General features: G+C 59.3%; 4 protein-coding genes across 4 annotated transcripts; 1 reads left to right on the top strand and 3 right to left on the bottom strand.

Moving 5' to 3' along the window:
- Positions 1–5: 5 nt before the first annotated feature.
- On the top strand, positions 6–703 carry HRG_01864 (permease for cytosine/purines, uracil, thiamine, allantoin; the record flags this gene model as incomplete). Its single annotated transcript, XM_044860335.1, has 4 exons — positions 6–31; positions 79–156; positions 212–366; positions 420–703. 4 exons carry the CDS (start codon positions 6–8, stop codon positions 701–703), a joined length of 543 nt encoding a protein of 180 aa, XP_044723968.1.
- Positions 704–2,759: 2,056 nt separating this feature from the next.
- Positions 2,760–5,381, bottom strand: HRG_01865 (VTC domain-containing protein; the record flags this gene model as incomplete). The annotated part of the gene is made up of 4 exons (XM_044860336.1): positions 2,760–2,850; positions 2,904–3,784; positions 3,857–4,038; positions 4,118–5,381. 4 exons carry the CDS (start codon positions 5,379–5,381, stop codon positions 2,760–2,762), a joined length of 2,418 nt encoding a protein of 805 aa, XP_044723969.1.
- A 760-nt stretch (positions 5,382–6,141) lies between these two features.
- Positions 6,142–8,630, bottom strand: HRG_01866 (VTC domain-containing protein; the record flags this gene model as incomplete). Its single annotated transcript, XM_044860337.1, has 5 exons — positions 6,142–6,222; positions 6,278–6,809; positions 6,870–7,881; positions 7,946–8,381; positions 8,424–8,630. 5 exons carry the CDS (start codon positions 8,628–8,630, stop codon positions 6,142–6,144), a joined length of 2,268 nt encoding a protein of 755 aa, XP_044723970.1.
- Positions 8,631–9,642: 1,012 nt separating this feature from the next.
- On the bottom strand, positions 9,643–16,114 carry HRG_01867 (glutamine amidotransferases class-II domain-containing protein; the record flags this gene model as incomplete). Its single annotated transcript, XM_044860338.1, has 3 exons — positions 9,643–9,778; positions 9,840–15,875; positions 15,936–16,114. The coding sequence occupies 3 exons, from the start codon at positions 16,112–16,114 to the stop codon at positions 9,643–9,645; spliced, it is 6,351 nt and encodes a 2,116-aa protein (XP_044723971.1).
- Between the last annotated feature and the right edge of the window lie 6,807 nt (positions 16,115–22,921).

Below are 22,921 nucleotides of genomic sequence, written 5' to 3' on the forward strand. Positions count from 1 at the left end.
ACATCATGGCTGTCGTCGGAATTGCAACACAGTCAGTTCAAATTCTTCTCGGCGAGCTAACTAAGCTAACAAATGCAGGCCATGGCAGATTCTAGCTACGGCTAACAAGTTCCTAGCGGTTATAAGTGGCTTCGGGGTCTTTTTGGCACCAGCAACGTAGGTTGCCTTATTTCCGTAATAGGCAGTTGTGGACTCACCAGACTTGAAACAGAGGGATAATGCTTGCCGACTACCACATTGTCCGAAGACGCCGGCTAAAGCTCAACGATCTATACGTCGGAAATGATACTTCCATATATTGGTTCAATGACGGATTCAACTGGCGAGCCCCTATGGCCTTCATCGCCGGCATGTGGCCACTTATCCGTACGTAATGAGTTTTCTCACAACATGAAGGAAGAATGCTAACTGCGTGACAGCTGGCTTGATTGGCACTGTCAACGGGTATACTTCCCCAAGCTTTACCCACTGGATCCGTCTCTATAACTTGACTTTCCTCGTCGGCCTAGCCATTGGCTGTTTCATCTTCTGGCTTCTCAACTACTTGTTCCCAGTTCCGGGAATAGGACAAGACACTCCATTTCTTGATGAGACCGTCAGTACAACTTCTGACGCTCCCAGCGCGCCAGAGCATCAGATCAAGGGGAGGCAGGGATCAGTAGTCAAGGCCATCTCAACGTCCCGATCCAAGGGTGAGCCGTAAAGCTCATTTGGTCATGCACTTCTATTTTAAAATACTCTTGGTTGCTTCGTACTAGCGTGGTGCAACTCAGAAACGTCGACAGTCCGAGACCGCCGCCAGCAGGAAAACAAGGCCAGACATAGATGACCTGTCCCAAGGCAAGGGAAATCTTGCCGCGGAGCAACCACTCCCATCTCCAGGCCTCACCCTTTCGCTTTGCATGATCTCGGTCACGCTAGAGCTCCAGCTTCATACATGTCCCCTATGCTATGTCTACCCTAAAAATAAGTGGCTGAGTAGCTCTCAAACAGACGTTAGAGAGCACAGTGGAATAGTATAGGGTAGGCACATACATGTAGGAAGAAATATCGCGCCGTCCCCAGCTAGAAAGAGGCGGCTATTAAGGCCTTGTAATGTATAAGTAAAAACAACACTCTTGGTGACTTGATGTGACCCCATTAACGAGCCTATGTACCTGTTGTATAGGTGTTAGAGATTCAATGGGGCTGATGCAGCTGACTCGTTGCGAAAGTTGAATCGAACGACACTAACTCCCGCCGATTCTGGTTGGGGCCGTGGGCAATCGAAGCAGTGTCCTGATATAGAAACCATTCATGATGGACGCCGAGTGCAGAAAGGCATACGAAGCGGTGTTCCGAGACAGTACTCATCGAGAATGCCTCGAGTCCGGGTGCGGAGTCTGTATCCAGACGGGCACCACGTCCATGTCCCGGGCCTGCTGCTGAGCTCGGCCGGGGATCGATATCTCATCGGGGGGGGATTTTAGCAACTCGCAAGTGCGTCTCGAAGCGGCGCCCGTTGCTGGCCGCCAGCAACAAGGTGATTCAGGAGCTGTCCAAGGAATGTCCGGGGCCGTGTCGATAACGGGCCTCGGCGTGGTACCACGGCATGGAGCCGGGGAGCAGCGGTCCGCTCGAAATGCCGCCGGAGTCAACGTGGACCTTTTAGACGGCTCAATTATCCTCGGCTTGACGGCGCTCTGCGACACGCGCGGCGTCCACTTGCCGACCCCATTCGCCCTCCTAGACTTGTACACCAGGAGCGTCACCACTTCTACTACTTCGGCCGGGAAGAGACATGGGCTTGCTGGCACCAATACTTAGCTGGTGCATGGAGAGCGAGCTACCATCGCAACTCGGCCAGCCCCCGCGGGACCTTGAGCCCATCGTTGGCGCCCCTGGCTGGCCCAGCCCTCGACAACGGTCTCTCCATGACGTCCCATTCAGACTAGCCAGTGCGCCGAACAAAGCTGAGTTCCATGGACACCCACGTGCGAGCGCGACTTGTCGACGGCTTCTGGCACGCCACTCCTGCGGCTGCCGCTGAATGGCATATTTCGCGCGACGAGGATGCCGTCGACTCAGTCTGCGCTTTTGACACATTCTCCCATCCACAGGCTCCCAAAGAGGACGCTCTATACGGCGCGAGCGACTACCACCGCTGCGCCGCTGATAAAGGGGACCTCCCGCTGCCCTCTCCTCTCGATTCCTGTTAGGAGAGCCTCTCGGCGGTGACTCCAGCTCAGGGGCGACGTCCGATATGCGGGCTCTCAGGTGCTTCTACGACGGCGTCCGGGCGTCCTCAGCTGCGGCTATCCTCGCTTCGCATTCGTTCTCAGCTCTGCTGCCATTCAAAATATGATTATTATTTCTTTACATAACGCAGAGGCTCGTCGTGAACTACTCAAGCGCGCTAGGATATGCATGATAGGTCTGAGGTGCAGTGTCGACACAGCGGCTCTTTGAAGATGCCCAATCGGATGGCTTCTTCATTGCCCGGGTAGTCACAGCGTCCCGAAAGGTCTTGATGCTATGGGTTTGTGCATTTCCCGTTCGCTTGAAGAGTGCAAGTTCTGTACCGATGGTCGAGTACCGCTGAAAGATTCAGGAGTGGCCTACCACTCTGCAGGTATCATATCAAACGCGTCTTTACAAGCTCGTGCGCCACAGAGTGAGCAGTATCGACGTGTCTGGCCTTTCTCTCCAGTTGACATCTTGTCCAGCCCCCTCCCCGGTATCGTCCGCCATCCGCCCGCGTCGAGGTATCCCCTCGCCCATCACCCGTCTTCCACATCCCGAAGCCGGTCGTCGACCAAGATGACAACCGTCAGCGTCGCGGAATATGCCTCTCTGATGGCACACGCCAAGCTAACCCAACGTCAGTTGAAGGAAAAGAAGAGACAAGGAGCAAGAGCACCTACCAGGTCCTGTCGACATCCGCCACCACGGCGCTCAGCCCCCAATGCGAGCACCACGCCCTCGCCAGCGCCTCATTGTCGCGGACGCCAAACGCCTCCACCACCAGCACCTCTTCGTCGTCCACGTCTTCGTCGTCGGCCGCGCGTGCGTTGCCGTTCGTCCATGGCCCCCGTCCTCCTCCGCGGCCCCAGTCCCGCACGCGCACAACCTCGTCTACGCGGACGGTGCGGAAGACGTAGTCGAAGAAGAGCGGGTGCGGCCCGTGGGAGCACGGCCAGGCCGCGACGAAGTCGACATCGTACATGAGCCGCAGCGGCCACGAGAGGCCGTCGATGGCGAACTGGATCGTGGCGTCGTACGCCGCCACTGCCGAGGATGCCGTTGCCGTCGTATCCATCGTCGTCGTGCTCGTAGTCCCCGTCGCCATCACGGGCTTGAACCCCAGCAGCTCCATGCGCACTGCGTCAACGACAAACCCGCTCTCCGTCTGCGGCTCCGCCAGCTCGTAGTCGCCCACGGGATACGCCTCGGCCTCCGGCCCCAGCGGATCCGACCGCTCCTCCATGCTCTCCACGTCGGCGGCGGCCATCCCCTTGCCCCGGTCCCGCGGCCGCCGGCTCCGGATGCGCACCGTCTGCGTCCGCCCGAGGTCCGCCGTCGGCCGGCCCGGCCCCACCCACCCGGCCACGCCGCGGCACGTCGGCGCCAGCACCTTGCCGACGATGCAGCCCGCCGACCAGTACGTGTGGCTGCTGCGGTACTGGAAGCCGCAGTGCTGGCTCGAAGTCGACGCTGTTGTCGCCGAAAGCCGCGCCAGGTCGTTTGTTGCCCGATCCGGGTCCATGTCGATGAGCGTGTTCATGATGAGAAAGGGGAATGTGGGCTGCAGATGGAGGCTCGAGTCAGCCAGCCATCCTCACTCTCGATCCAATGCATGTATAGACGGCCTACTTACACCAGGTAGCACAAGGCCGCTGAAAAACGCAAACGCATCGGCGCCGAGAGAATCGAGCCGCCCCTCTTCGTCCACCTGGGCGAGCCTGCCGAGCGTCGCACCCAGGTTGGGCCACTTGATCATCTGCGCGAACCGTCTCAGCATCTTGACCTGGCGTCGCTTGAGCTTGTATCTCAATCTGGCTACTCCCCCTCCCCTCTCGTCATTAGCGTTCAAGCAATAAACACAACGACAGAAGACATAGAAGGAAGAGGAACGCACTCTGCTTCGGCGTCGTGCCGTACGCCTCGACCCGCACGTGCTCCCGCCAGCGCCGGGCCAGCGCGAGCCCCCACTGGATCGTCGGCGGTATCTGCCGCAGCAGCTTCTCCTTGGCATAGTCGCCGTGCTGGGGCGCGTTGATGCGCAGCTCGAGCTCGAGGCTGAGGAGCAGCTGGTGCAGGAAGCGGCGGTACGTGCCCTCGTGGTCGGCGAGGAGGAAGCGCGTCGGCACCTGGTTCTCCGGGTCGGTAAAGTCGATCCAGCCGGGCCGCGACAGCACCAAGATCAGGTCCGTCATCTGCCGGTCCAGCGTCCGGTGTGGACTCACATAGCGGTCCGGGTCGCGCAGGATCCGCCGGTACAGGATACGGTAAAGCAAGTCCTCGTCGTCGTCCTCGAGCCCGGCCTCGAGCTCCTGGAGCCGGCCGAGGATACGCGCCAGGTCCATGGTCCGCGGCTCGACGCCCGGGTCGCGCAGCGTCAGCGCCGGCGGCAGCACGCTCGCCATCGACGCCCAGTGGTTCAGCGTCACGGTCCCCGGGCGCTCGCCAAAGTGGAAGCCGTAGCTTGGCTGTTCCAGCGTCTCCCACGGGTGCTCGGCCGGGCCTCGACCCGCCAGCCTCAGAGTCATGAGCTGCGTCATCGAGTCGTGCAGGCCGGCCGCGTCAGTGCCTCCGCCGGCGCAAGACGTCGTGGCGTAGAGGGCGTGGCAGTGGTCTGGTGCGTGCGCGACGGCTTGTCGGCGTCCCCTGTGCGTCGGCGCGCCGCGGCAGATGAGCTCCCGGGCGCGCTGCCGGGATAGATGGCCGTCGCTTGGCATGCCTCGGGGCGGCCACTCATTCCCCTTCCTCGTCAAGGCGGAAGCAGACCCGCCGGCATCGCCGTTGTCGCTTTCCTCAACCGCCTTGCCCTTGCCCTTGCCACTGCTCTTCCTCCCTGTCTTGTGGGCCGGCGACCCGGAACTCGGCCCCGATGCCAGCCCCGGCCCCGGCCCCGGCTCCGGGTGATCGGGGTGTCTGGCCCGGCGACGCGAGCGGGGACGGTCTTTTAGCGCGGGCCCATGCGGGCTTCTGCGCGGAGCGGTGGCGTCGTCGTCGTCGCCGTTTCTTGAACGTGTCCCCTTTGACGAGTCAGCACCATCGCGCGACGTGTCTTCATCGTCGACTGTGGCCCGGGACCCTCGTCGGATTGCCAGGCTGCGGTTGCGCAGCAGCCCTCCCAGGAACCCGCCGCTCTTCTTCTTCTTCCCTTCTTTCTCCTGCATCCTCTGCTTCCGAACGTCTGGCCCGGCGACTGAGGTTAAGAAAAAGTAAAAGTAGGGAAAACGCAAACGACGAGAGGGCGGGTGATTTTGGGCCCGCCAAACCCCCGACCAAGCGGTTTTTTTTTGGTGGCGGGCGTCTCCCCCCAAAACGGTTCCGAATGCTTTCGATGGACGTTGATGATGTATGCGCTCGCTTTCTTTCTCTTGCTGTGCGATGGAGGACAGCAGAGACCAGGATTGGGCGATGGACAAATAAAGAGACGGGACGCGTCGGCTGTGCGACAAAAAAGACCAGCGTAGCCGGGATCAGATGGAATAGTTTGCAAACCCCAATCACAGTGTATCTGTTTAGAGAATTGTCTCTGCTGTTCCGTCCGTGGGCTGGGCAAACAACTCTCCGCACGGCACGAGGGCACTGCATGTACTCGGGCCTGCAAGGAACCGCAGCTACCAACACTACGTGTTCCATCACAATTCAGTTCTTCTGCACCTTCTGTCGTGACAACTGGGGGCCTTACATGGTGATATTACTGTAAAACCCCAATAGTTTCCGACATGATGGCGCGAAAAGACAAGAGACGCGCTCCAACGTGACGAAGATTATAGTAGCAAGAGAAAAGGGGAGCATGGGAAAATCCATCCATCCCATCCAACAGTCCACAGCACGCTTCACCTATGTATAACTTACAATGCTCATGTCAACTCCTCTCCCTCGATGCATATCTCTTCCAACCCATCAAACCCCCCCGGCTCACCTTCATTACAGCTCATCCGACGTCATCAAGCCGCCTCCGTTCCCCTTGCCCGGCTTTGCAAACACCTTTTGGTACTGCCCGCCAGCCTGTTAGCATCAACCAGTTCCACGGTGCCAGTTCTTCTTCGTCGTCGTCACTCACCTGCAGGACAAAGTTGATGACCAGAGCCGCCATCAGCGTCACGCTCATGACAAGCGGCCCAAACATGTTGTCAAAGTGCTTGCCGCTCCGCTCCACAATCATGTTGCGCCGCATGTGCAGCATCAAGTATCCCCAGAGGCCCGCAAACGCCGCAATGGCAACGTACATGATGCCCATGACCTGCGCCGTCGTGTCGTCGCCCGCCGCCGTGTACAGCCCGACGGCCAGGCTCCCCTGCAGGATGCAAATATGCTGCCACTTGAGAAAGGTGCGCTCGTTGGCCAGCCACACCTTGGGCTCAATCTTGAGCTCCCCCATGTTCTTGATCCACTGCGTCGGCTCCACCACGCCCTCGGGCAGCTGCGCCTTTTGCGCCCGCTTGGCCCGCGCGTACTTGGAGAGAGAGAGGCCGGGAAGCACAGAGGACAGGGCGCCATAGCCTCGGCCGTCCGCCGGCTGCTGCTGCGGCTGCTGCTGCGGCTGCTGCTGTTGCCCGCCGCTCGGCTCGCCTTCCTCCTCGCCCGCGACGTGCCTGCTGATGGACCGCGACAGCGACGCTCTCGAGTCAGCCGCCATCCGCTCCGCCAGGTACGACTTGCCCAGTGGCGAGCTCTGGGCCGCCTTGTACGAGCTGGTGCGCGTGCCGCCTATCAGGCTGCCGACGGCATTGACATCGTCGGCCCGCTGGGCCCGCCGCTGCTCCTCCTCCTCAAAGGCCCTCTGCGGGTCCTTGCGGATGTCCGTCTCGAGGTCGCTGAGCCAAAAGGGCAGGTTGTTGACGTAGTCCTCGAACAGGGACGCAATCCCGTGGATAAACTTGGAGAACCGCGGCACTGGATGGACGAGATGCGACGCCATCAGGTCCTCCACCCACGAGGGGCGCTTGCGGATGCCGTCATCCTTGAGCTTAATCTCCAGCACGGCATGGGGGAACTTGGAGACCTCGCTCTGGTTGATGTTCTTGAAGGGGTATGTCATGCTGCTGCTGTCAATGTCTAACCGGTGCCAGTCGCCGGGATCGCGGCACGGCCGGTCGGCGTCGAGCGTGTCTTCGCGGATAAAGGCTAGGTCGGTGTCGATGGAGATGCGGACACGGTCGTCGGCCGGCTTCTGGAAGGCCGTGCGGACGTAGTTTGCCCTCAGAACCGGCGACAGTTTCTTCTGCCGCACGAAGTCCTGAATCCTGACCACGGTGGCCTTGTAGCTGTTGATGTGCTCGGCGGGTACGCCCTGGCGCGCCATCTTCTGCGTGTGCTTTTCCATGGCGCTCTCGCCGTCAAGAAAGGGCTTGATCCACTTGTCCTTGATGGGGAACTTGTGATCTTGGCTGTTGCCCTTGGCGTCGGCAGTCTTTTGCTCGAAAAAGATGTCGGGCCGGCTGCTCAGCTGGCCGTACCAGCGCAGACGGAGAGACGAGGCCTCGGACTGGCGATGGACCTTCTCCGAGTAGAGCTCAAACTTTTTGTTGTCAAAGTAGAGCGACGTGATGGCGGGCGAGTCTTTGCCGTCGAGCTCCTTGGCCGACTGCTCGCTGTAGATGAGGGTGGGGAGCCGGCGGAGGATGAGGGTCTTGACCTCGAGCAGGTTATCGAGATGCACCCAGACTGCGCGTCGCCGCCAATGCGGTCAGCCAAGGCAAGCGGAAAGGCACAGGCGACGGTGGCTTACACTTGTGGGCGGTATACCTCTCGCCATTGTGCGTCTCGCGCTGGCTCTCGAGGTCGAGGGGCACCTGGTCGCCGCCCTCGAGCTGCTGCCGGATGGCAAAGTACATGATGGACAGCTTGTTGAGGAGCGGCGAGTAGCCCTTCTCCGAGTTAAAGGGCCGCTGGGCCAGGCTCAGCTGCATCATGGGGCGGACCCGGTAGCGGTCGCCGCGCTTGCGGTCGTGCTTCTTGACAATCTTGAGGAAGCCCGTGTAGTTGATGCTGCTGTACTTTTTCAGCTCCTTGACCTCGTTTGTAATGTCGTCGAGCTCCTTTTCCAGCCGCCGCAGTCGCGAGTGGACCTGCTGCTGTTCGGCCGAGTCTGGCTTCAGCTTCTTATCGTCGGCCTCTGTCTCGGCCTCTGTCTCGGCGTCGTCGGCCGGGGCGAGCTCCTTGAGCTGATCAAAGGCGGAGTCGACACGCCGCCTCAGGGCGTCGACCCTCTCCTGCTGGAAGCGCGCCACCTTTTCGAGCTGGACATTGAAGATTTCGTCGCAGAAGCGGTTTTCATCGTCCTCGGTCCACGCAACGCCGCCTTCGTCGTCCACCTTGTCTTCGTGCAGCAGGTCCTTGAGCTTGCCGTAGTCGATGTACTGGTCCTTCCACGGCCCGTACACGGCCTCGCGCAGCGTCTTGCCGAAACGCATCTTGGGTCCGGGGGTTTCCGGGGCGGTGCTCGTGGGGAGAGGTCGAGGGCGAAGGCAACGGTGGTGATGAGCGGAGATGCCAGTCGGGAGAGGAAGCGGCCGACGCGCCTGTGTGTCGGTAGAATCAATCAAGTGCGCCTCATCGAGCAGCCAAAGCCAAGCATGTCCAAGGCATGACGGAGACGTTGGAGGGCGAGAGGGGAGAGAACCTCCACCCTCAATGCGACGCGGCCTTTCCACATTAAATCGTCCGGTCCGGCCTTGTGGTGCTTGATCCAACTCTCTCCGGATTGTGGCGTCTGTGGCTGAGCCAGGCCCGTGATTTTGATTTCCAGGCCTCTTCGCCACTCTTCTTTCCAGTGTACAGTGCCCTCCCTACCGTGGCTTGTAACTGGCGCTGCATAATACAGACAACACCAGTTTTTGCACCCGTCCCAAGTGCCTTGAATTTTAATTTTATTTTTCGGGGGGGTTCTTTTTTTTTTTTCAAATTTTCAGCTTCGTCACTTTCTGCAACATCGTCAACCCGAGTGAGTACTCTTCGTCCAGCCACCGCCAACTCAGGCTAGTTGTCCGGAAACGTCGCCGAAAGCCGGCCACCAAAAGACTGCTTGCACCAACATTCAACAAGCACATCTTCCATCCCCATCTCAGCAGACACTAACTTACCTCGTGTGGTGGACAATCACTTCACCGTCAGCGAGTGCCGTATTTAAACACACATCTTCAAAACTCATCTGGTCGTCTACGTAACAAGCCCCTTGCGTCATCACATCAACCATGTTCGTGTCCATCTCGTCTCGAAAAGCCGTCGGAAAATAAACCCCAAGGCGCACGCTGCAATGGTATTCCATTTTCCCGTCCTTCCCAACCTTAACCCCAAAGTCTTGCTTGGTATCTTGGCTGCCTGCCTCCTCTCATCCGCAGGCAAAAGGAAACGGAGGGAGCAAAGAAAAAAGCATCATCACCACCTGACAAAAACGCCTTGGCTTACGAGAGACATGACCTTAACCTACTGAGCCTCGGCGACTTGGCTCAAAATCTCTTGGGCCGTGCGCTTCACAATGCCCCCGGTCACCGGGAGGTTGGAGCATTTCTCCAGGTACAAGTCAACCTCTCGCGCTGCCATCCGTCCTTCGTTGATTCCCCTGAGTCATCGTTAGCAACCGTCGCCATCTATCATGCCCGCGCCAGGCAGTGTAGACTTACCAGACAATGAGAGACTGTCCACGGCGGGCATCACCCGCGGCAAACACGCCGTCCAGGTTGGTGCAGTACTTGCCCGCCGGCGTCTTGACGTTCTTGCGGGCATCCTTCTCAATGTCCTCGCCCAGCACACGCGACTCCGGCCCCAGGAACCCCATGGCCAAGAGGACGAGGTCGGCAGGGAAAAACTGCTGCGAGCCCTCCACCTTCTTCATGTCCCATCCGCCGCTCGGCGACTTGGTCCACTCCACGCGGATCGTGTTGATGCCCTTGACCTTGCCGCTGCCGTCGTCGACAAACTCCTCCGACATGATGCAGTACTCACGAGGGTCCTTGCCCGTGTGTTGTCGCACCTCGGTGTGCCCGTAGTCGACGCGGTAGATGCGGGGCCACTGCGGCCAGGGGTTGTCGCCGGCCCGCTCCGGCGGCGGCTGCGGCAGAAGCTCAAAGTTGGTCACCGACTTGGCGCCGTGGCGGACAGAGGTCCCGATGCAGTCGTTGCCGGTATCGCCGCCGCCAATGACGACAACGTGCTTTTCCTTGGCCGAGATGTACACATTATCCGCCAGCTCAGAGTCGAGCAGAGACTTGGTGTTCTTGTGGAGAAACTCCATGGCAAAGTGGACGCCGTCCAGCTCTCGGCCCTTGATGGGCAGATCACGAGCAACCGTGGCGCCAGTGGCAATCACCACGGCATCGTTGCTGCTCCTGAGATCCTTGAGGCTCTGCTGACCCTCCTCGCCAATCGTGACACCCGTCTTAAAGTTGACGCCCTCGGCCGCCATGAAGTCGGTGCGCCGCTTGACGATGCGCTTGTCCAGCTTCATGTTGGGGATACCGTACATGAGCAGTCCACCAAGACGATCGGCGCGCTCGTACACGGTCACGCTGTGGCCAGCCCGGTTGAGCTGGTCGGCGCAGGCTAGCCCTGCGGGGCCGGACCCGATGATGGCAATCTGCTTGCCCGTCCGGACCTTGGGCGGCTGGGGAACCATCCAGCCCATCTCGAAGCCGCGGTCGATGATGGCGCACTCAATCGACTTGATGCCGACCGGATCCTCGTTGATGCCGAGCACGCAGGCTCCCTCGCACGGGGCAGGACAGACGCGGCCAGTAAACTCGGGAAAGTTGTTCGTCATGAGGAGTCGGTTGAGTGCGTCTTTCCACTGGTTCTGAAAGACGAGCTCGTTCCACTTGGGAATGATGTTGGAGATGGGGCAGCCCGTCTCGGACTGGCAGAACGGCACGCCACAGTCCATGCAACGGGCAGATTGATACTTGAGCTCGTCCTCGTCCAGGCGGGAGCTGAGCTCGGCCCAGTCCTTGACTCTGGTGTTGACGCCGCGATACTTTTCGGAGCGTCGGGCGTACTTCATGAAGCCTCTCGTCTTGTCGAGCACCAGGGCTCGCTTCTTCTCGGCAGCCTTGTCACCGACAGCCTCTTCCATGTCCTGCAGCTTGGCCGCCTTTTCCTCGGTCTTGTGCTTGTGCTTGTTGGCGCCCGAGACAACCGGGAGGCTGTACTCGGCCCGCTTGGCAGCCGCCACCTTGGCAGCCTCCTCCTCCAAGACGCGCTTGTAGTCGACGGGAAGGACCTTGACAAAGCGGGGAAGAGCACGGTTGAAGTCTACCAGGATACGGGCAGCCAGTTCAGACCCGGTGTAGTGGTGGTGATCCTCGACCAGTCCACGGAGGTAGGCAATCTCGGCCGGATCCTCCACCGGTCCGGCCTCGACCATCTCGGTGTTGAGCTTGGAGTGAAAGTCGCGGTGGACGTCGAGCACGTATGCGATTCCACCAGACATACCGGCGGCAAAGTTCCGGCCCGTGTTGCCCAGAATGATGACACGACCACCAGTCATGTACTCGCAGCCGTGGTCGCCGACACCCTCCACGACGGCAGTCGCGCCGGAGTTGCGGACGGCGAAGCGCTCGGCTGCGACGCCGCGGAAGAAGCACGTTCCCTTTGTAGCGCCGTACAAGCAGACATTGCCGATGAGGATGTTCTCCTCGGCCTTAAAGACGGCAGAACGAGGCGGGTAGACAATGAGGCGACCACCAGACAGACCCTTGCCAACGTAGTCGTTGGCATCTCCCTCCAGTTCCAAGGTAACACCGGGGGCCAGGAAGGCACCGAACGATTGACCGGCCGATCCCTTGATATTGACATGGACCGTGTCCAGTGGAAGGCCAGCATCGCCGTACCTCTTTGAAATTTGGTAAGAAAGCGACGTGCCCATGGCTCGGTCCGTGTTGATGATGTCACACTCGATCCGAGACGGGAGACCCTTGTCCAGAGTCAACTCGGCCTCCGAAATCAGCTTGTTGTCAAGACGAATGTAAAGCTTGTGGTCCTGCTTGCGGACGTTGAACGTTGCCACGCCGGGACGCAGCTTGTGTGCAGGCGTGAGAAGCAGAGACAGGTCGATGTTGGCCGTCTTCTTGGTCCGCAGGTCGTCCCGGACCCTAAGGACCTCCACATGGCCAACCATCTCGTTGATGGTGCGGAAACCAAGCTGGGCCATGATTGCACGCAGTTCATTGGCGATGTAGTAGAAGAAATTGATGACGTGCTCGGGCGTTCCCTGGAATTTCTGTCGAAGCTCGGGGTCCTGGGTGGCGATCCCGACGGGACAGGAGTTCAAGTGGCACTTCCTCATGAAGATACAGCCCATGGCGATGAGGGGAGCTGTCGCAAAGCCCCATTCCTCGGCTCCTAGCAGACAGGCAATGGCAATGTCCCTCCCGGTCTTGAGCTGCCCGTCCGTCTGCACCACAACACGGCCACGCAAATCGTTCAAAACCAGCGTCTGGTGGGTCTCGGCAAGGCCCAACTCCCAGGGAAGACCGGCGTACTTGATTCCCGTCCATCGCGAGGCGCCGGTGCCGCCGTCGTGGCCTGAGATGAGGATGTGGTCGGCCTTGGCTTTTGCGACGCCCGAAGCAACGATGCCGACGCCCACCTCGGAGACGAGCTTGACCGAGACGCGCGAGCGAGGGCTGGAGCACTTTAGGTCGTAGATGAGCTGCTTCAGGTCCTCGATGGAGTAAATGTCGTGGTGCGGAGGGGGCGAGATGAGGCCGACACCCGGCGTCGAGTGCCGTGTGCGCGCAATCGACTTTGTCACCTTGTGGCCTGGCAGCTCGCCGCCCTCGCCGGGCTTGGCGCCCTGGGCCATCTTGATCTGCAGCTCGTCCGAGTCGGCGAGGTAGGCAGACGTGACGCCGAAGCGGCCCGACGCGACCTGCTTGATGGCGGAGCGCATCGTGTCGCCGTTGGGCATGCGCTCAGACCGCTCGGGATCCTCACCGCCCTCGCCCGTGTTGGACTTGCCGCCCAGCCGATTCATGGCCACGGCCAGAGTCGAGTGCGATTCCATGGAGATGGAGCCGTACGACATGGCTCCCGTGCAGAAGCGCCGCACGATCTCGGTCCACGGCTCCACCTGGTCGATGGGTACGGGCGTGCAGTCGTCAAACTTAAAGTCGAGGAGGCCGCGGAGGGTACAGTTCTTGATCTGCTCGTACTCGGACCGCGAGTACGCCTCATACGACTTGTCGTTCTTTGTACGCACGGCGTCTTGGATGTTGGCAATTGACGTCGGGTCGTTGACGTGCGCCTCGCCCCCGTCGCGCCAATGGTACTCGCCCGACTCGGGGAGGCCCTTGACGCTGACGGTGTACCGCGAGGGGAAGCCGCGCTCGTGGAAGCGGAACGCATCCTCGGCAATGAGATCAAAGGTGAGGCCCTGGATACGCGAGGCGGTGCCCTTGAAGCATCGATCGACAACGTCCTCGTCCAGGCCGAGGGCCTCGAAGATCTGGGCCCCCTTGTATGAGGCGAGGGTCGAGATTCCCATCTTGCTCATGACCTTGAGGATGCCGCCGTCGCAAGAGTGTTTGTAGTTGCGGATGAGAGCGTCGTCGGAGAGCTTCTTCTTGATCAAGTTCTCCCGGTTGAGCTTCAGAATGCACTCCATGGCGAGGTACGGGTTGACGGCATCGGCGCCGTAGCCGAGCAGCACGCACATGTGGTGGACCTCGCGGGCCTCGGCCGTCTCGACGACGAGGGCGGCCATGGATCGCCACTTGTTGCTGACGAGGTGGTGGTGGACCATGCCCGAGGCGAGCGCGGCGGAGACGGCGACGCGGTCGGCAGACGTCTTGCGGTCCGAGAGAACAATAATGCGGTCCCGGGCCTCGATGGCCGCCGTGGCCTCGTTGCAAATCTCGTCGAGATGGGCCAGGTAGCCCTCGACACCCTGGGATTTGGAAAACGTCAAGTCAATCGTCTTGACCGTCCAATCAGGGTAGACAGAAGCCATGTTGACAATAGCGTTGAACTCGGGGATAGACAGGATAGGACTGGGTAGCATCAGGCGGCCGCACTGAGACGAGTCCATCTCGAGCAGATTGCCCTGGGGGCCGACGTAGCACTCGAGGGACATGACGATGGACTCTCGAATCGGATCGATGGGCGGATTGGTGACCTGGGCAAAGAGCTGTCGAAAGTAGTCGTACAGGAGACGAGGCGCCGGCGTCAAGCACGCAAGAGGAGCGTCGTTGCCCATGGACCCCAAGGCCTCCTTTTCATCGGCAGCCATTGGGCCGAGCAGCAAGCTGACCTGCTCGTGGGTGTAGCCGAAAGAGAGAAGCAGCGGATCCTCCTGGAGAAGCGTGGAGTCGGGCTTGGCCTCAAGGTCCATGGAAGACTCAAGCGTCTCGAGTACCTTGGGCATGGTGATGAGCTCCCGGTCCAGCCAAGCGCGGAAGTCGTGGCGGCTCGACACGGCCTCCTTGAGCTCTTTGTCGTCGATGATGCGACCAGCCTCGGTATCGACCAAGAGCATGCGGCCAGGCTGGAGCCGGCCCTTTTGGACGACAGTCTCGGGCTCAACGGGGATGGTGCCCACCTCGGAGGCACAGATGATGCGATCGTCGTCCATGACGTAGAAGCGGCACGGACGCAGCCCGTTGCGGTCCAGGTTGGCGCCGCAGTAACGGCCGTCGGCAAAGGTGAAGAGAGCCGGGCCGTCCCAAGGCTCCATCTGGCAAGCAGCCCACTCGTAAAAGGCGGCCTTCTTGGGGTCCATGTGGTCGTTGCCCTGCCAAGCCTCGGGAACCATGAGCATGACGGCCTCGGGGAGGGACAGCACGCCGTTGATGGTCAAGAGCTCGAGCACGTTGTCAAAGGCGGCCGAGTCGGAGCCGCCGTCCTCGACAATGGGGTACATCATCTCGAGCTCGTCCTTGAAGATGTCGGAATGCATGACGCCCTCTCGCGCGCGCATCCAGTTCTTGTTGCCGCGCAGCGTGTTGATCTCTCCGTTGTGGGCGGCCCACCGCAGCGGCTGGGCACGATCCCACGAGGGGAACGTGTTGGTCGAAAAGCGGGAGTGGACCAGGGCAAAGTGCGCCTCGTAGTCGGCGTTGACCAGATCGTGGTAGTACGAGTAAACCTGGACGGGGGCGAGCTGGCCCTTGTAGACAATGTTCTTGTTGGAGAGCGAGCACAGGTAGAACCAGTTCTTGAGGCCGATGGTGTAGGTGGCACGCTTCCGCAAGACGTACAGCTGGCGCTCAAACAGCCGATCGTCAAACTTGCCGGCGTCGGTCATTTCCGGGGCGTTGCTGGGACCGTAGGTGGAGGCGAGGACGACAAAAGGCTGGGCAATGATGGGCTCGCGGGACTTTGCCGCCGGGCCCAGGAGGGTCGAGTCGACGGGGGGGCGGCGCCATCCCAAGACGCGCAAGCCCAGCGACTCGGCAACATCTTCCAGCTGCCTCTGGGACTCGATGAGCGTCTCCTCGTCGGGCTTGAAGAACAAGTTCCCCACGGCGTACTGGCCCGGAGGGGGTAGCTTGATGCCCTGCTCCCGCTCAAAGTTCTTGATGAAGAACCAGTGGGGGATGGACGTCATGACGCCGGCGCCGTCGCCGTCTCGGGCATCAGAGCCCACGGCGCCCCGATGGGTCATGTTGCAGAGGAGGTTGCGGGCATCGCTGACGATTTTGTGGCTCGGCTTGCCCTTGATGTGGCTGCGGGCGTCGGCGTCAGCAGCGATCTTGACGAGAAGGACGGATGATTGGCAGACTCACCAAGCAAAGCCCACGCCGCAGGCATCCTTCTCGTACGAGGGGTCATAGAGACCCTGCTTCACCGGCAGGGCTCCAGCCCACGAGCCATTGTTCTCCGTCTGGTACTCATAAGGCTTGTATTGGTGCTTTTCGGCTTCAAAAGAGATTTGTCGGTCGTCAAAATCCTCGAGCAGGCCCATGCTAGGCGAGGATCTCTTCAAGTACCTTGGAGGGCGTTGAGGACGGGCGCTGGGGGATCCGGGAAGAGCAGCGCCGGCGGGTGGTTGGATCGGGGCCGGGGTGAGAGCAGCGCCGGAGGCTGCTCTGGAATGGATCTGTCTGCGGCGAGGGAAAGTAAAGGTCAGCTCGAGAGTGCCAGGACGAGAAGAATGACGGCAGTGAGTGGTGGCGAGAGGAGAAGGGCGAGAAATTCAGAAAAGTCAAGATGAGAGTTTGCGGTGGAGGTGGAGGCAGCAGTCGAGCACAGTGAATGCCGCCCGCACTGTTCCGGGACCGTACGTATTAGGCGCCACGAGTGCCGCCACGAGTGCCGCCACGAGTCCCGATGCGTTCTGGACCCTGGCCGAACAGCGCTGTCGGTCCACTGAGAGCCCGGCGAGGTCCGCTGACCGCCGATGACCCGGCGCCGAGAGATGGATGGAATTTGGTCCCGCAATGCATTGCCCGCATCAACGTTGGCCTCTTCTTTTTTTTTTCCCGCTTCGAATGGGCTGAATTGATTTTTTTCTCGTCATCTTTTGGGGCTGACGGCGAGCGGGAGTCGGTTCCGGGACCGGCCGTGCATTGGCCCCCGTCGAATGGGAGCGGCGCCCTGTTCGCATCTGGCAGTTGGGCGACGCCACGGGCCTGCTGCAGGGCTCTGCGTCTAGGCCTCAGCCAATGGCTGCAGGCCCAAATGCCACCCTTGCTTCTTGCGGGGAGCAAGACGAGGCTCCAGGATCCGGTCTCCCCTTGAGACTTCATTGCGCGCCGACGAGCCGTGTTGCGCCTCGGATCCCCGCATGTGTCTCGCTCGCCTCATTTTGTTTTTCTGCCGAGAATCGCCAGCCATGGATCCCGCTAACCGCCTTTTCTCCTCGTCCCGCGCCTCCGTCCGTTAGGGAATGGCCACGGCCTCAGTCCGTTCACGTAGAAGAAATCGGTATCCGCGTCCAGTCGTCGACGCAGGGGCCTCAATTGTCCAGCACACACACATAGGCACAAAAAAAGACGCTTCCGTGTAGTGTATGTAACTTATGGGCGGGGCAGTTTCGTCGGCGACTTACCAGTGGGTGATGGGGTTGTTTGTTTGGTTCGACAGCACAGTGGGCGTTGGAGACGGCTCGCTATATGGACTCGAGAGCAAGAGAGCAGAGGGTCCAAAGGAGGGAAAGTCGCAGTCAAAAACCCAAGGGGGGAGGCGAGCAGTGTGGCCTTTTATGAACAAGTCCTCCTCCGGCTTCGCCCCATTATCGCGCACCAATCCACTCGTCCCGAATGCCACTCGAGTCAACAGAGATTGAGACCAGGTGGGGGTTGCAGCACCATTCATCATCTGTAACCACCCCTGCACGCCGCCACTGCAGCAGCCCCGGCCCCCTGCACCCTAGCATCCTAGCTCTCGTCCAGTTGGTCGTCGCCCGGGTAAAATAGAGCCCTGCAAAGCCCGGGCGGCACATGGCAATCCGCACGCACATGTCAGAGCACTGCACCTCGACATTTTGACACTTCTGCCACCCATCCATCCATCCATCCTTTCATCCATCCATCAAGTCTCAGCCCGCCGCCGATGCCGCAGCCGCCGCGACGAGCCAGCAATGCATTTGTCGTCGACGCTCTTCGACGTGCCCATCGCCCCTGCAAGCACTGCAAGCAGCCCAGCCCTCGAGGCCGCTGCTGATGGGAAGCTCCAAATCCCTGTGCGAGCTTGGGCAGAAGCTGCTCCGATCTCTCCCGGCCCAAAGATCTCGCCCAGCATCTGCAGGTCCGTGGGCGGCGGCGGTTGTCTCATGGCCTGCTGCATTGGCTTGAGAATCTGATTCCCATTACCCCCAGATTACCCCTACAAAACTCTGCCATTACCCCCACAAAACCCTCATTGGGCCTCCTCCCCCTCTCCTCCTCCCCCTCTCCTCCTCCTCCTCCTCCTCCTCCTCCTCACCGTCCACGGTTGTTAGGTACGACGACGCTGGCGGGTCCTCGACGGCTGTCATCTACGGATGATGCTTGAATCTGGCCTGGCCACGTCGCCATCTGTCCGGCCAGGGGTCGTTTTGCTGGTCGAACCCGCATCGGCTGCTGCGTCTCTTCAGGTCCCTAAAATCATCCGTTTCTGGGCCCAGAGAGAGAGCTATATTGGCCGCCAATATCGACGAGCAGGAGACAGAGAAGCCGAATCTGGGCAGCAGCAGCCACCCACACCGGGCTGCAAGGGTGTCGCCAGCCCGTGACGCCGTGCAACGCGCCAGTCAAAGACAAGGAAGGAAACGTTAAATAGGCCACGCACATGGAGGGCCTGCCGCGCCAATCAGCGCCCTCTGCTTTCCAAAGGCCTCTCTGTTGGCCCGCGTCTGCCTGGACCGTGTCATGGTGTTGCGATGATGTAGCCCGTTTGGCCGAGCTTGTCGGATCTACAGTACGAGCGTCGACCGTTGTCAATCTCCTCGCCTTGTTCCAGCAGCGAGCCGTCCGACTTCCACATCCCCGGTGCAGCCGAGCAGCACGCCTCGTCTTGCTGCCTGACCCGGTGGCTCGAGGTGCTACTCGTGAAACGCCATGTTTGGCCTTGACCGCCCCAGTGTCATGCGCACCAACGCCAGCCATGGCACGAGTCGTGCTCTTCGCGCATGCGTGTATGCATCTACCTGCCTACACACATGCAACCGTGCACCTCACTCCTCTCTGTGCTGTGCAAGGCCGGCCTGCAGCGTAGAGTAAGCCCGGGGCCCGCCGACGAGCCAGGCCGTCGCCGCCGCCCAGCAGAGGAGGACGAGGGAAACTGGCCACACTCTGGGCCAATGGCACGGGCGACAGTCGGCACGAGTCGCCAACGCAACCTCTGATGTCGTCAGGCAGATTATGGCCAAGCCCGCATGTCCGGCCCACGGCATTGCTCCTTGTCAAATCATGGACACGAGAAAACTGACGGGGCTGGCCAATCACCAGGCTGGCCGTGACTTTTAGATGCTTATCTGGCTGGGTGCCGCGCACGCAGGCAAGCAAGATGACGGCCGGCCCGTTTGCTGGATCTCGACGCCGAAAAAGCAACCTTGCTACTACGCTACCGCAGGACCTGCCCTGTTGGAGCCAAATTGCATGCCCACACTGGACTGGCCGCTCACGGATTGCCTACAATCTGCGTACACGATGAGCGGCGGCACGTCGTTGCATGTCATCTCATCCGTGGAGCCGGTAACCCGTGAACCGTCCTTGAGTGCTCGGACGGGAGATTTCCCCAATGCGAAACAGTGGCCCTCCGGAGTCGGCCCCGACTCACCTACACACTCACACAATATTGGTTCTGCCGTCTGGTTTGACGAGTGAGCTGATGGATGTCAGTTCACGTTGCATCCAACGTTCTGACTGTAACCGACGTCTGCCATGGCCATGTCTTGGTCGTGCATTCAACCTGACCATCTTTGGGCGGCGCCTCGGGCGCATCTCCTGGGATCCCCTCCCTCCGGTGATGGATGGTCTCGGTCGACCGCTGACTGATAGGCAACACCAGCAGTCCCCAATGACAATTTCCGAGTCGGTTGGTGTGTGGGCTGATGGAGTCGCGCGCAGCAAATGGAGAGGATTGGATTATCAATTTCTGGGCCTTCGTTTTTTCCCCTGAAGTGCGCCGACACAGACGGTTCGTTGGTCCGGTCGGAGGGGAAACGGACGGGCCAAGGGTTGGCCGAGGTCGGCGCCCAAGAAGCGGAGTTGAAACATCCAAGGGGGTGCAGAAAAGCCGCCGTTCTGTCCTTTCTTTTCCCTTCGGAACATGGCGGCGGCATGAGCAAAACAAGCCCTGGCGGCGCAGAAACGGGCCCAGCAGGCCATGGCAGCACAGATGTCCGTTCATGCATACATGAGGGGAATACGTCGTCGACGAGGGGCTGAAGAGGCCATCATGGTGCGTCCTGTTTCTTGCGGGCCGTGTACGAATAGCCACCACACCCAACAAACTACTTATAGAAAACTCGGACCACGTATACTACGTCATGCTGTCAGTACTCGTTGTGCTTGTTTTTTACATAAGTGTTTGCTCATCGTTCGTCGTCTGCCTTCCAGGGGGAAAATGCTCCCAGTCGCCGAAAAGCCCTCGTGGCAAGGGTGTCGTCCCGGGATATTCCGAAAGGAGACTTGACCATGCATGCTTGGCACGCCGCCCAGCACGTACCAACGTGGAAAGTCTCTGTGCTGTTCTCGGATTGGGCAGTGTAGAGCTTTATAGGCGAGTTGCATTTTGCACATAGAGCCGAACCATGGCTTTATCCCGCGCTTACTGTACGTACAAGGAACCATAGAACTGGTTGAGTTAGACTACGTTGGCCTGGTCACATATGCCGGCGGCAAGTAATAAACAATCAAGGTACAATACAGAGATATTGTCCGCCTGCAGCAAAAGCTATGATCAACCCATGACATAATGGCGCTCGTGTCCTCCACTCACAGCGGAGCACAAAGCTGCACGCCTGTTCACAACGCGCGTTTGATTTGTTGGATCATCACTTCCGTCACCCACCTTGAGATTTTAGAAAGAGGGGTTCGACGGGGCTACAGGGTAGGAGACAGCGTCTGGAAGGGTCTACGCCCAACGCTACCAAACGGGCGCAGATGCGCGACTATTATACAAGCGCATTTAAGTAGAGTATTGCTATTTACACAACAGCATATTAGTATATAGTATATGGCGCGTAATGTCTACGTTTAATTTGGCCGGAGCCGAGAGCCCGAGAAAGGTCCCTAAATCCCATAAAACCCTACCGTACCTACGAGGCTGAGGCGCTTCCTTCGCGGCTATTAGGCGCCGCCGCGCGGCAAGCGTGTGCGCAGGCGCGACCGCCCGGAGGTTCGTTCGTCCTGTTTGGATGAAATGAATGGAGTAGGCGTCGGGTACTGTAGATGTAGTCTGTAAGGTCCCCCAAGACTACTAAATGCTCTTTGCGTTAGCTTTCTTCGCCTCTACAAAGGGCAAATATGTGCCACTGTTAGTGCAGGCTATGCTTGTAGCTCTAATGCCTAGCCAATGCCTAGCTAATGCCTAGCTAACAGGAGGTTTAGCGACGAAAAGAGGCTATCAAAGAAGACGTAATATGCCTGTTCTGGCAGTTGTCTTGGCAGGGCAGCAACTGTGCTTTGTGTCGGGTTGCGTAAAATGCAATCCTGTCAAGCTGGTAAAATACCGCTACACTATGCAAAATGAGGGCACCCCCAATAGAGGCGTTACTAACGCGTATTATAGGCCCTTTCTTGTCCTGACAAATCCTTTGTAGAGTCCCTTTTCCTCTCCCCCCCGGCAGGGCGAAGGGCATTAGAAGGTATGACTATGTGCCAAAGCCACTACAGGATATAGCCGGCTTGGGCCACAGCCTACACTTTGAAGCCTCTGGGTGTTAGCTTCTTCGGCATAGTTACACTCTCTCGAGATCTCACTGTATAGCAGACAAAACACGCATCTACAGAGACAAGTGCCTAGATCGCAGATTGCATTATTCAGCCTCGAAGCCCCTTGTCTGGGCAATTTAACGGCGTCCAAAGTATTTCATACTGAACCATGTCCCATCTCGACTGGACTTGATTGCTTATGAGATGAAATTATTGCGAATAACTTCATTTGCGTATGTAAAAACCTCTACTACTAACAAATGTGGCGTTATCGCTCCGGGGCCATGTTTCCAGGGCTCTCCAATCATTCACTCACTCATCAGTCGCCCTCCAAACTGCTTGACCAATCTGATAGTTTCCTACTATTTTAGGGCGGCAGAGGCATTCCCTCCAACACAACCGTGCCCGTTCAGTCCGACAACATCAGCTGAGCTCACTGGCCGGATGGTACTGCAATTGGGGCACAATGTGTGCTGGCCGAGATATCTGACTCGATACTAGAAGCGCCTGCAGTCGGAGGGTGGGGAAATCAAGAATATCCTGCAGCGTCATGTTGAATCCCGCTTTCACGCATAGACCTTCCAATTCCGTGGCCAAGAGAGAATCCCCCCCTAAATCAAAGAATGATTCATCCGGGCCGATGGAGTGCAGTATTCCAAGCAAGCCCTTCCAAAAAGTTTCAATCTGCGTTAATACCGATTGCCCGGCGTACGCAATTTCAGGCAAGGTGCACGTGGAAGCCCGTTGTTCTGGCGCCAGGCGAGATGGCGATGGGTTGTTTGCTGGGGGCATTACCGAGGCCACGGTGTGTTGAGGCCCATCGTTGATAGCACGCAGAAGGCTTAGATATAGTGCCACAATCGACTCGGCTGCGGCCGGCGAGAGGGTTTGAGGACTGAAGGTGAAGCGAAATGATGAATGTCCGTCCCTGGTCGGCCACGCCAACAACCAACATGCTCCGGCCTGTAAAAGACCGCCACCATATACGGCGCCGCCCTTGATCGTCCAGGCCGTGCCGGCCTCAACAGGATGCTCCTGAGGATCAGGAATATTCTGATACTGGAAGACTGTCCCGAGGCTGGTTGAGGATGCCGGCCACTCGGCCTGCTGGATGATACGGTTGGTTGGGGTAGCTTCTAACGGGATGCATGCAACGTGCTGCTCGTGTATGCCACGAAGAAGCTCCGAGACAGGCTCATTGGGGTCGAAACGCACCCGCACAGGTACAAAGTTAATGCAGGGCCCAACCACGGCTTGTGCTCCTTCGAAGGGGGCGAATCTTCCCGAAACAAGATTCCAAAATGCCACGTCCGTAGACTGGGAGATGGCAGACAGGGCGAGAGCCCATGCAGCCTTCAGAAGAGTGCCGTAATTTGTCGGGCCAGACTTTTTGAATTGGAAAGGGATGGTCC

The sequence above is a fragment of the Hirsutella rhossiliensis genome (genome assembly GCF_020360975.1).
Source record: "Hirsutella rhossiliensis strain HR02 chromosome Unknown scaffold00002, whole genome shotgun sequence".
Lineage (NCBI taxonomy): Eukaryota > Fungi > Ascomycota > Sordariomycetes > Hypocreales > Ophiocordycipitaceae > Hirsutella > Hirsutella rhossiliensis.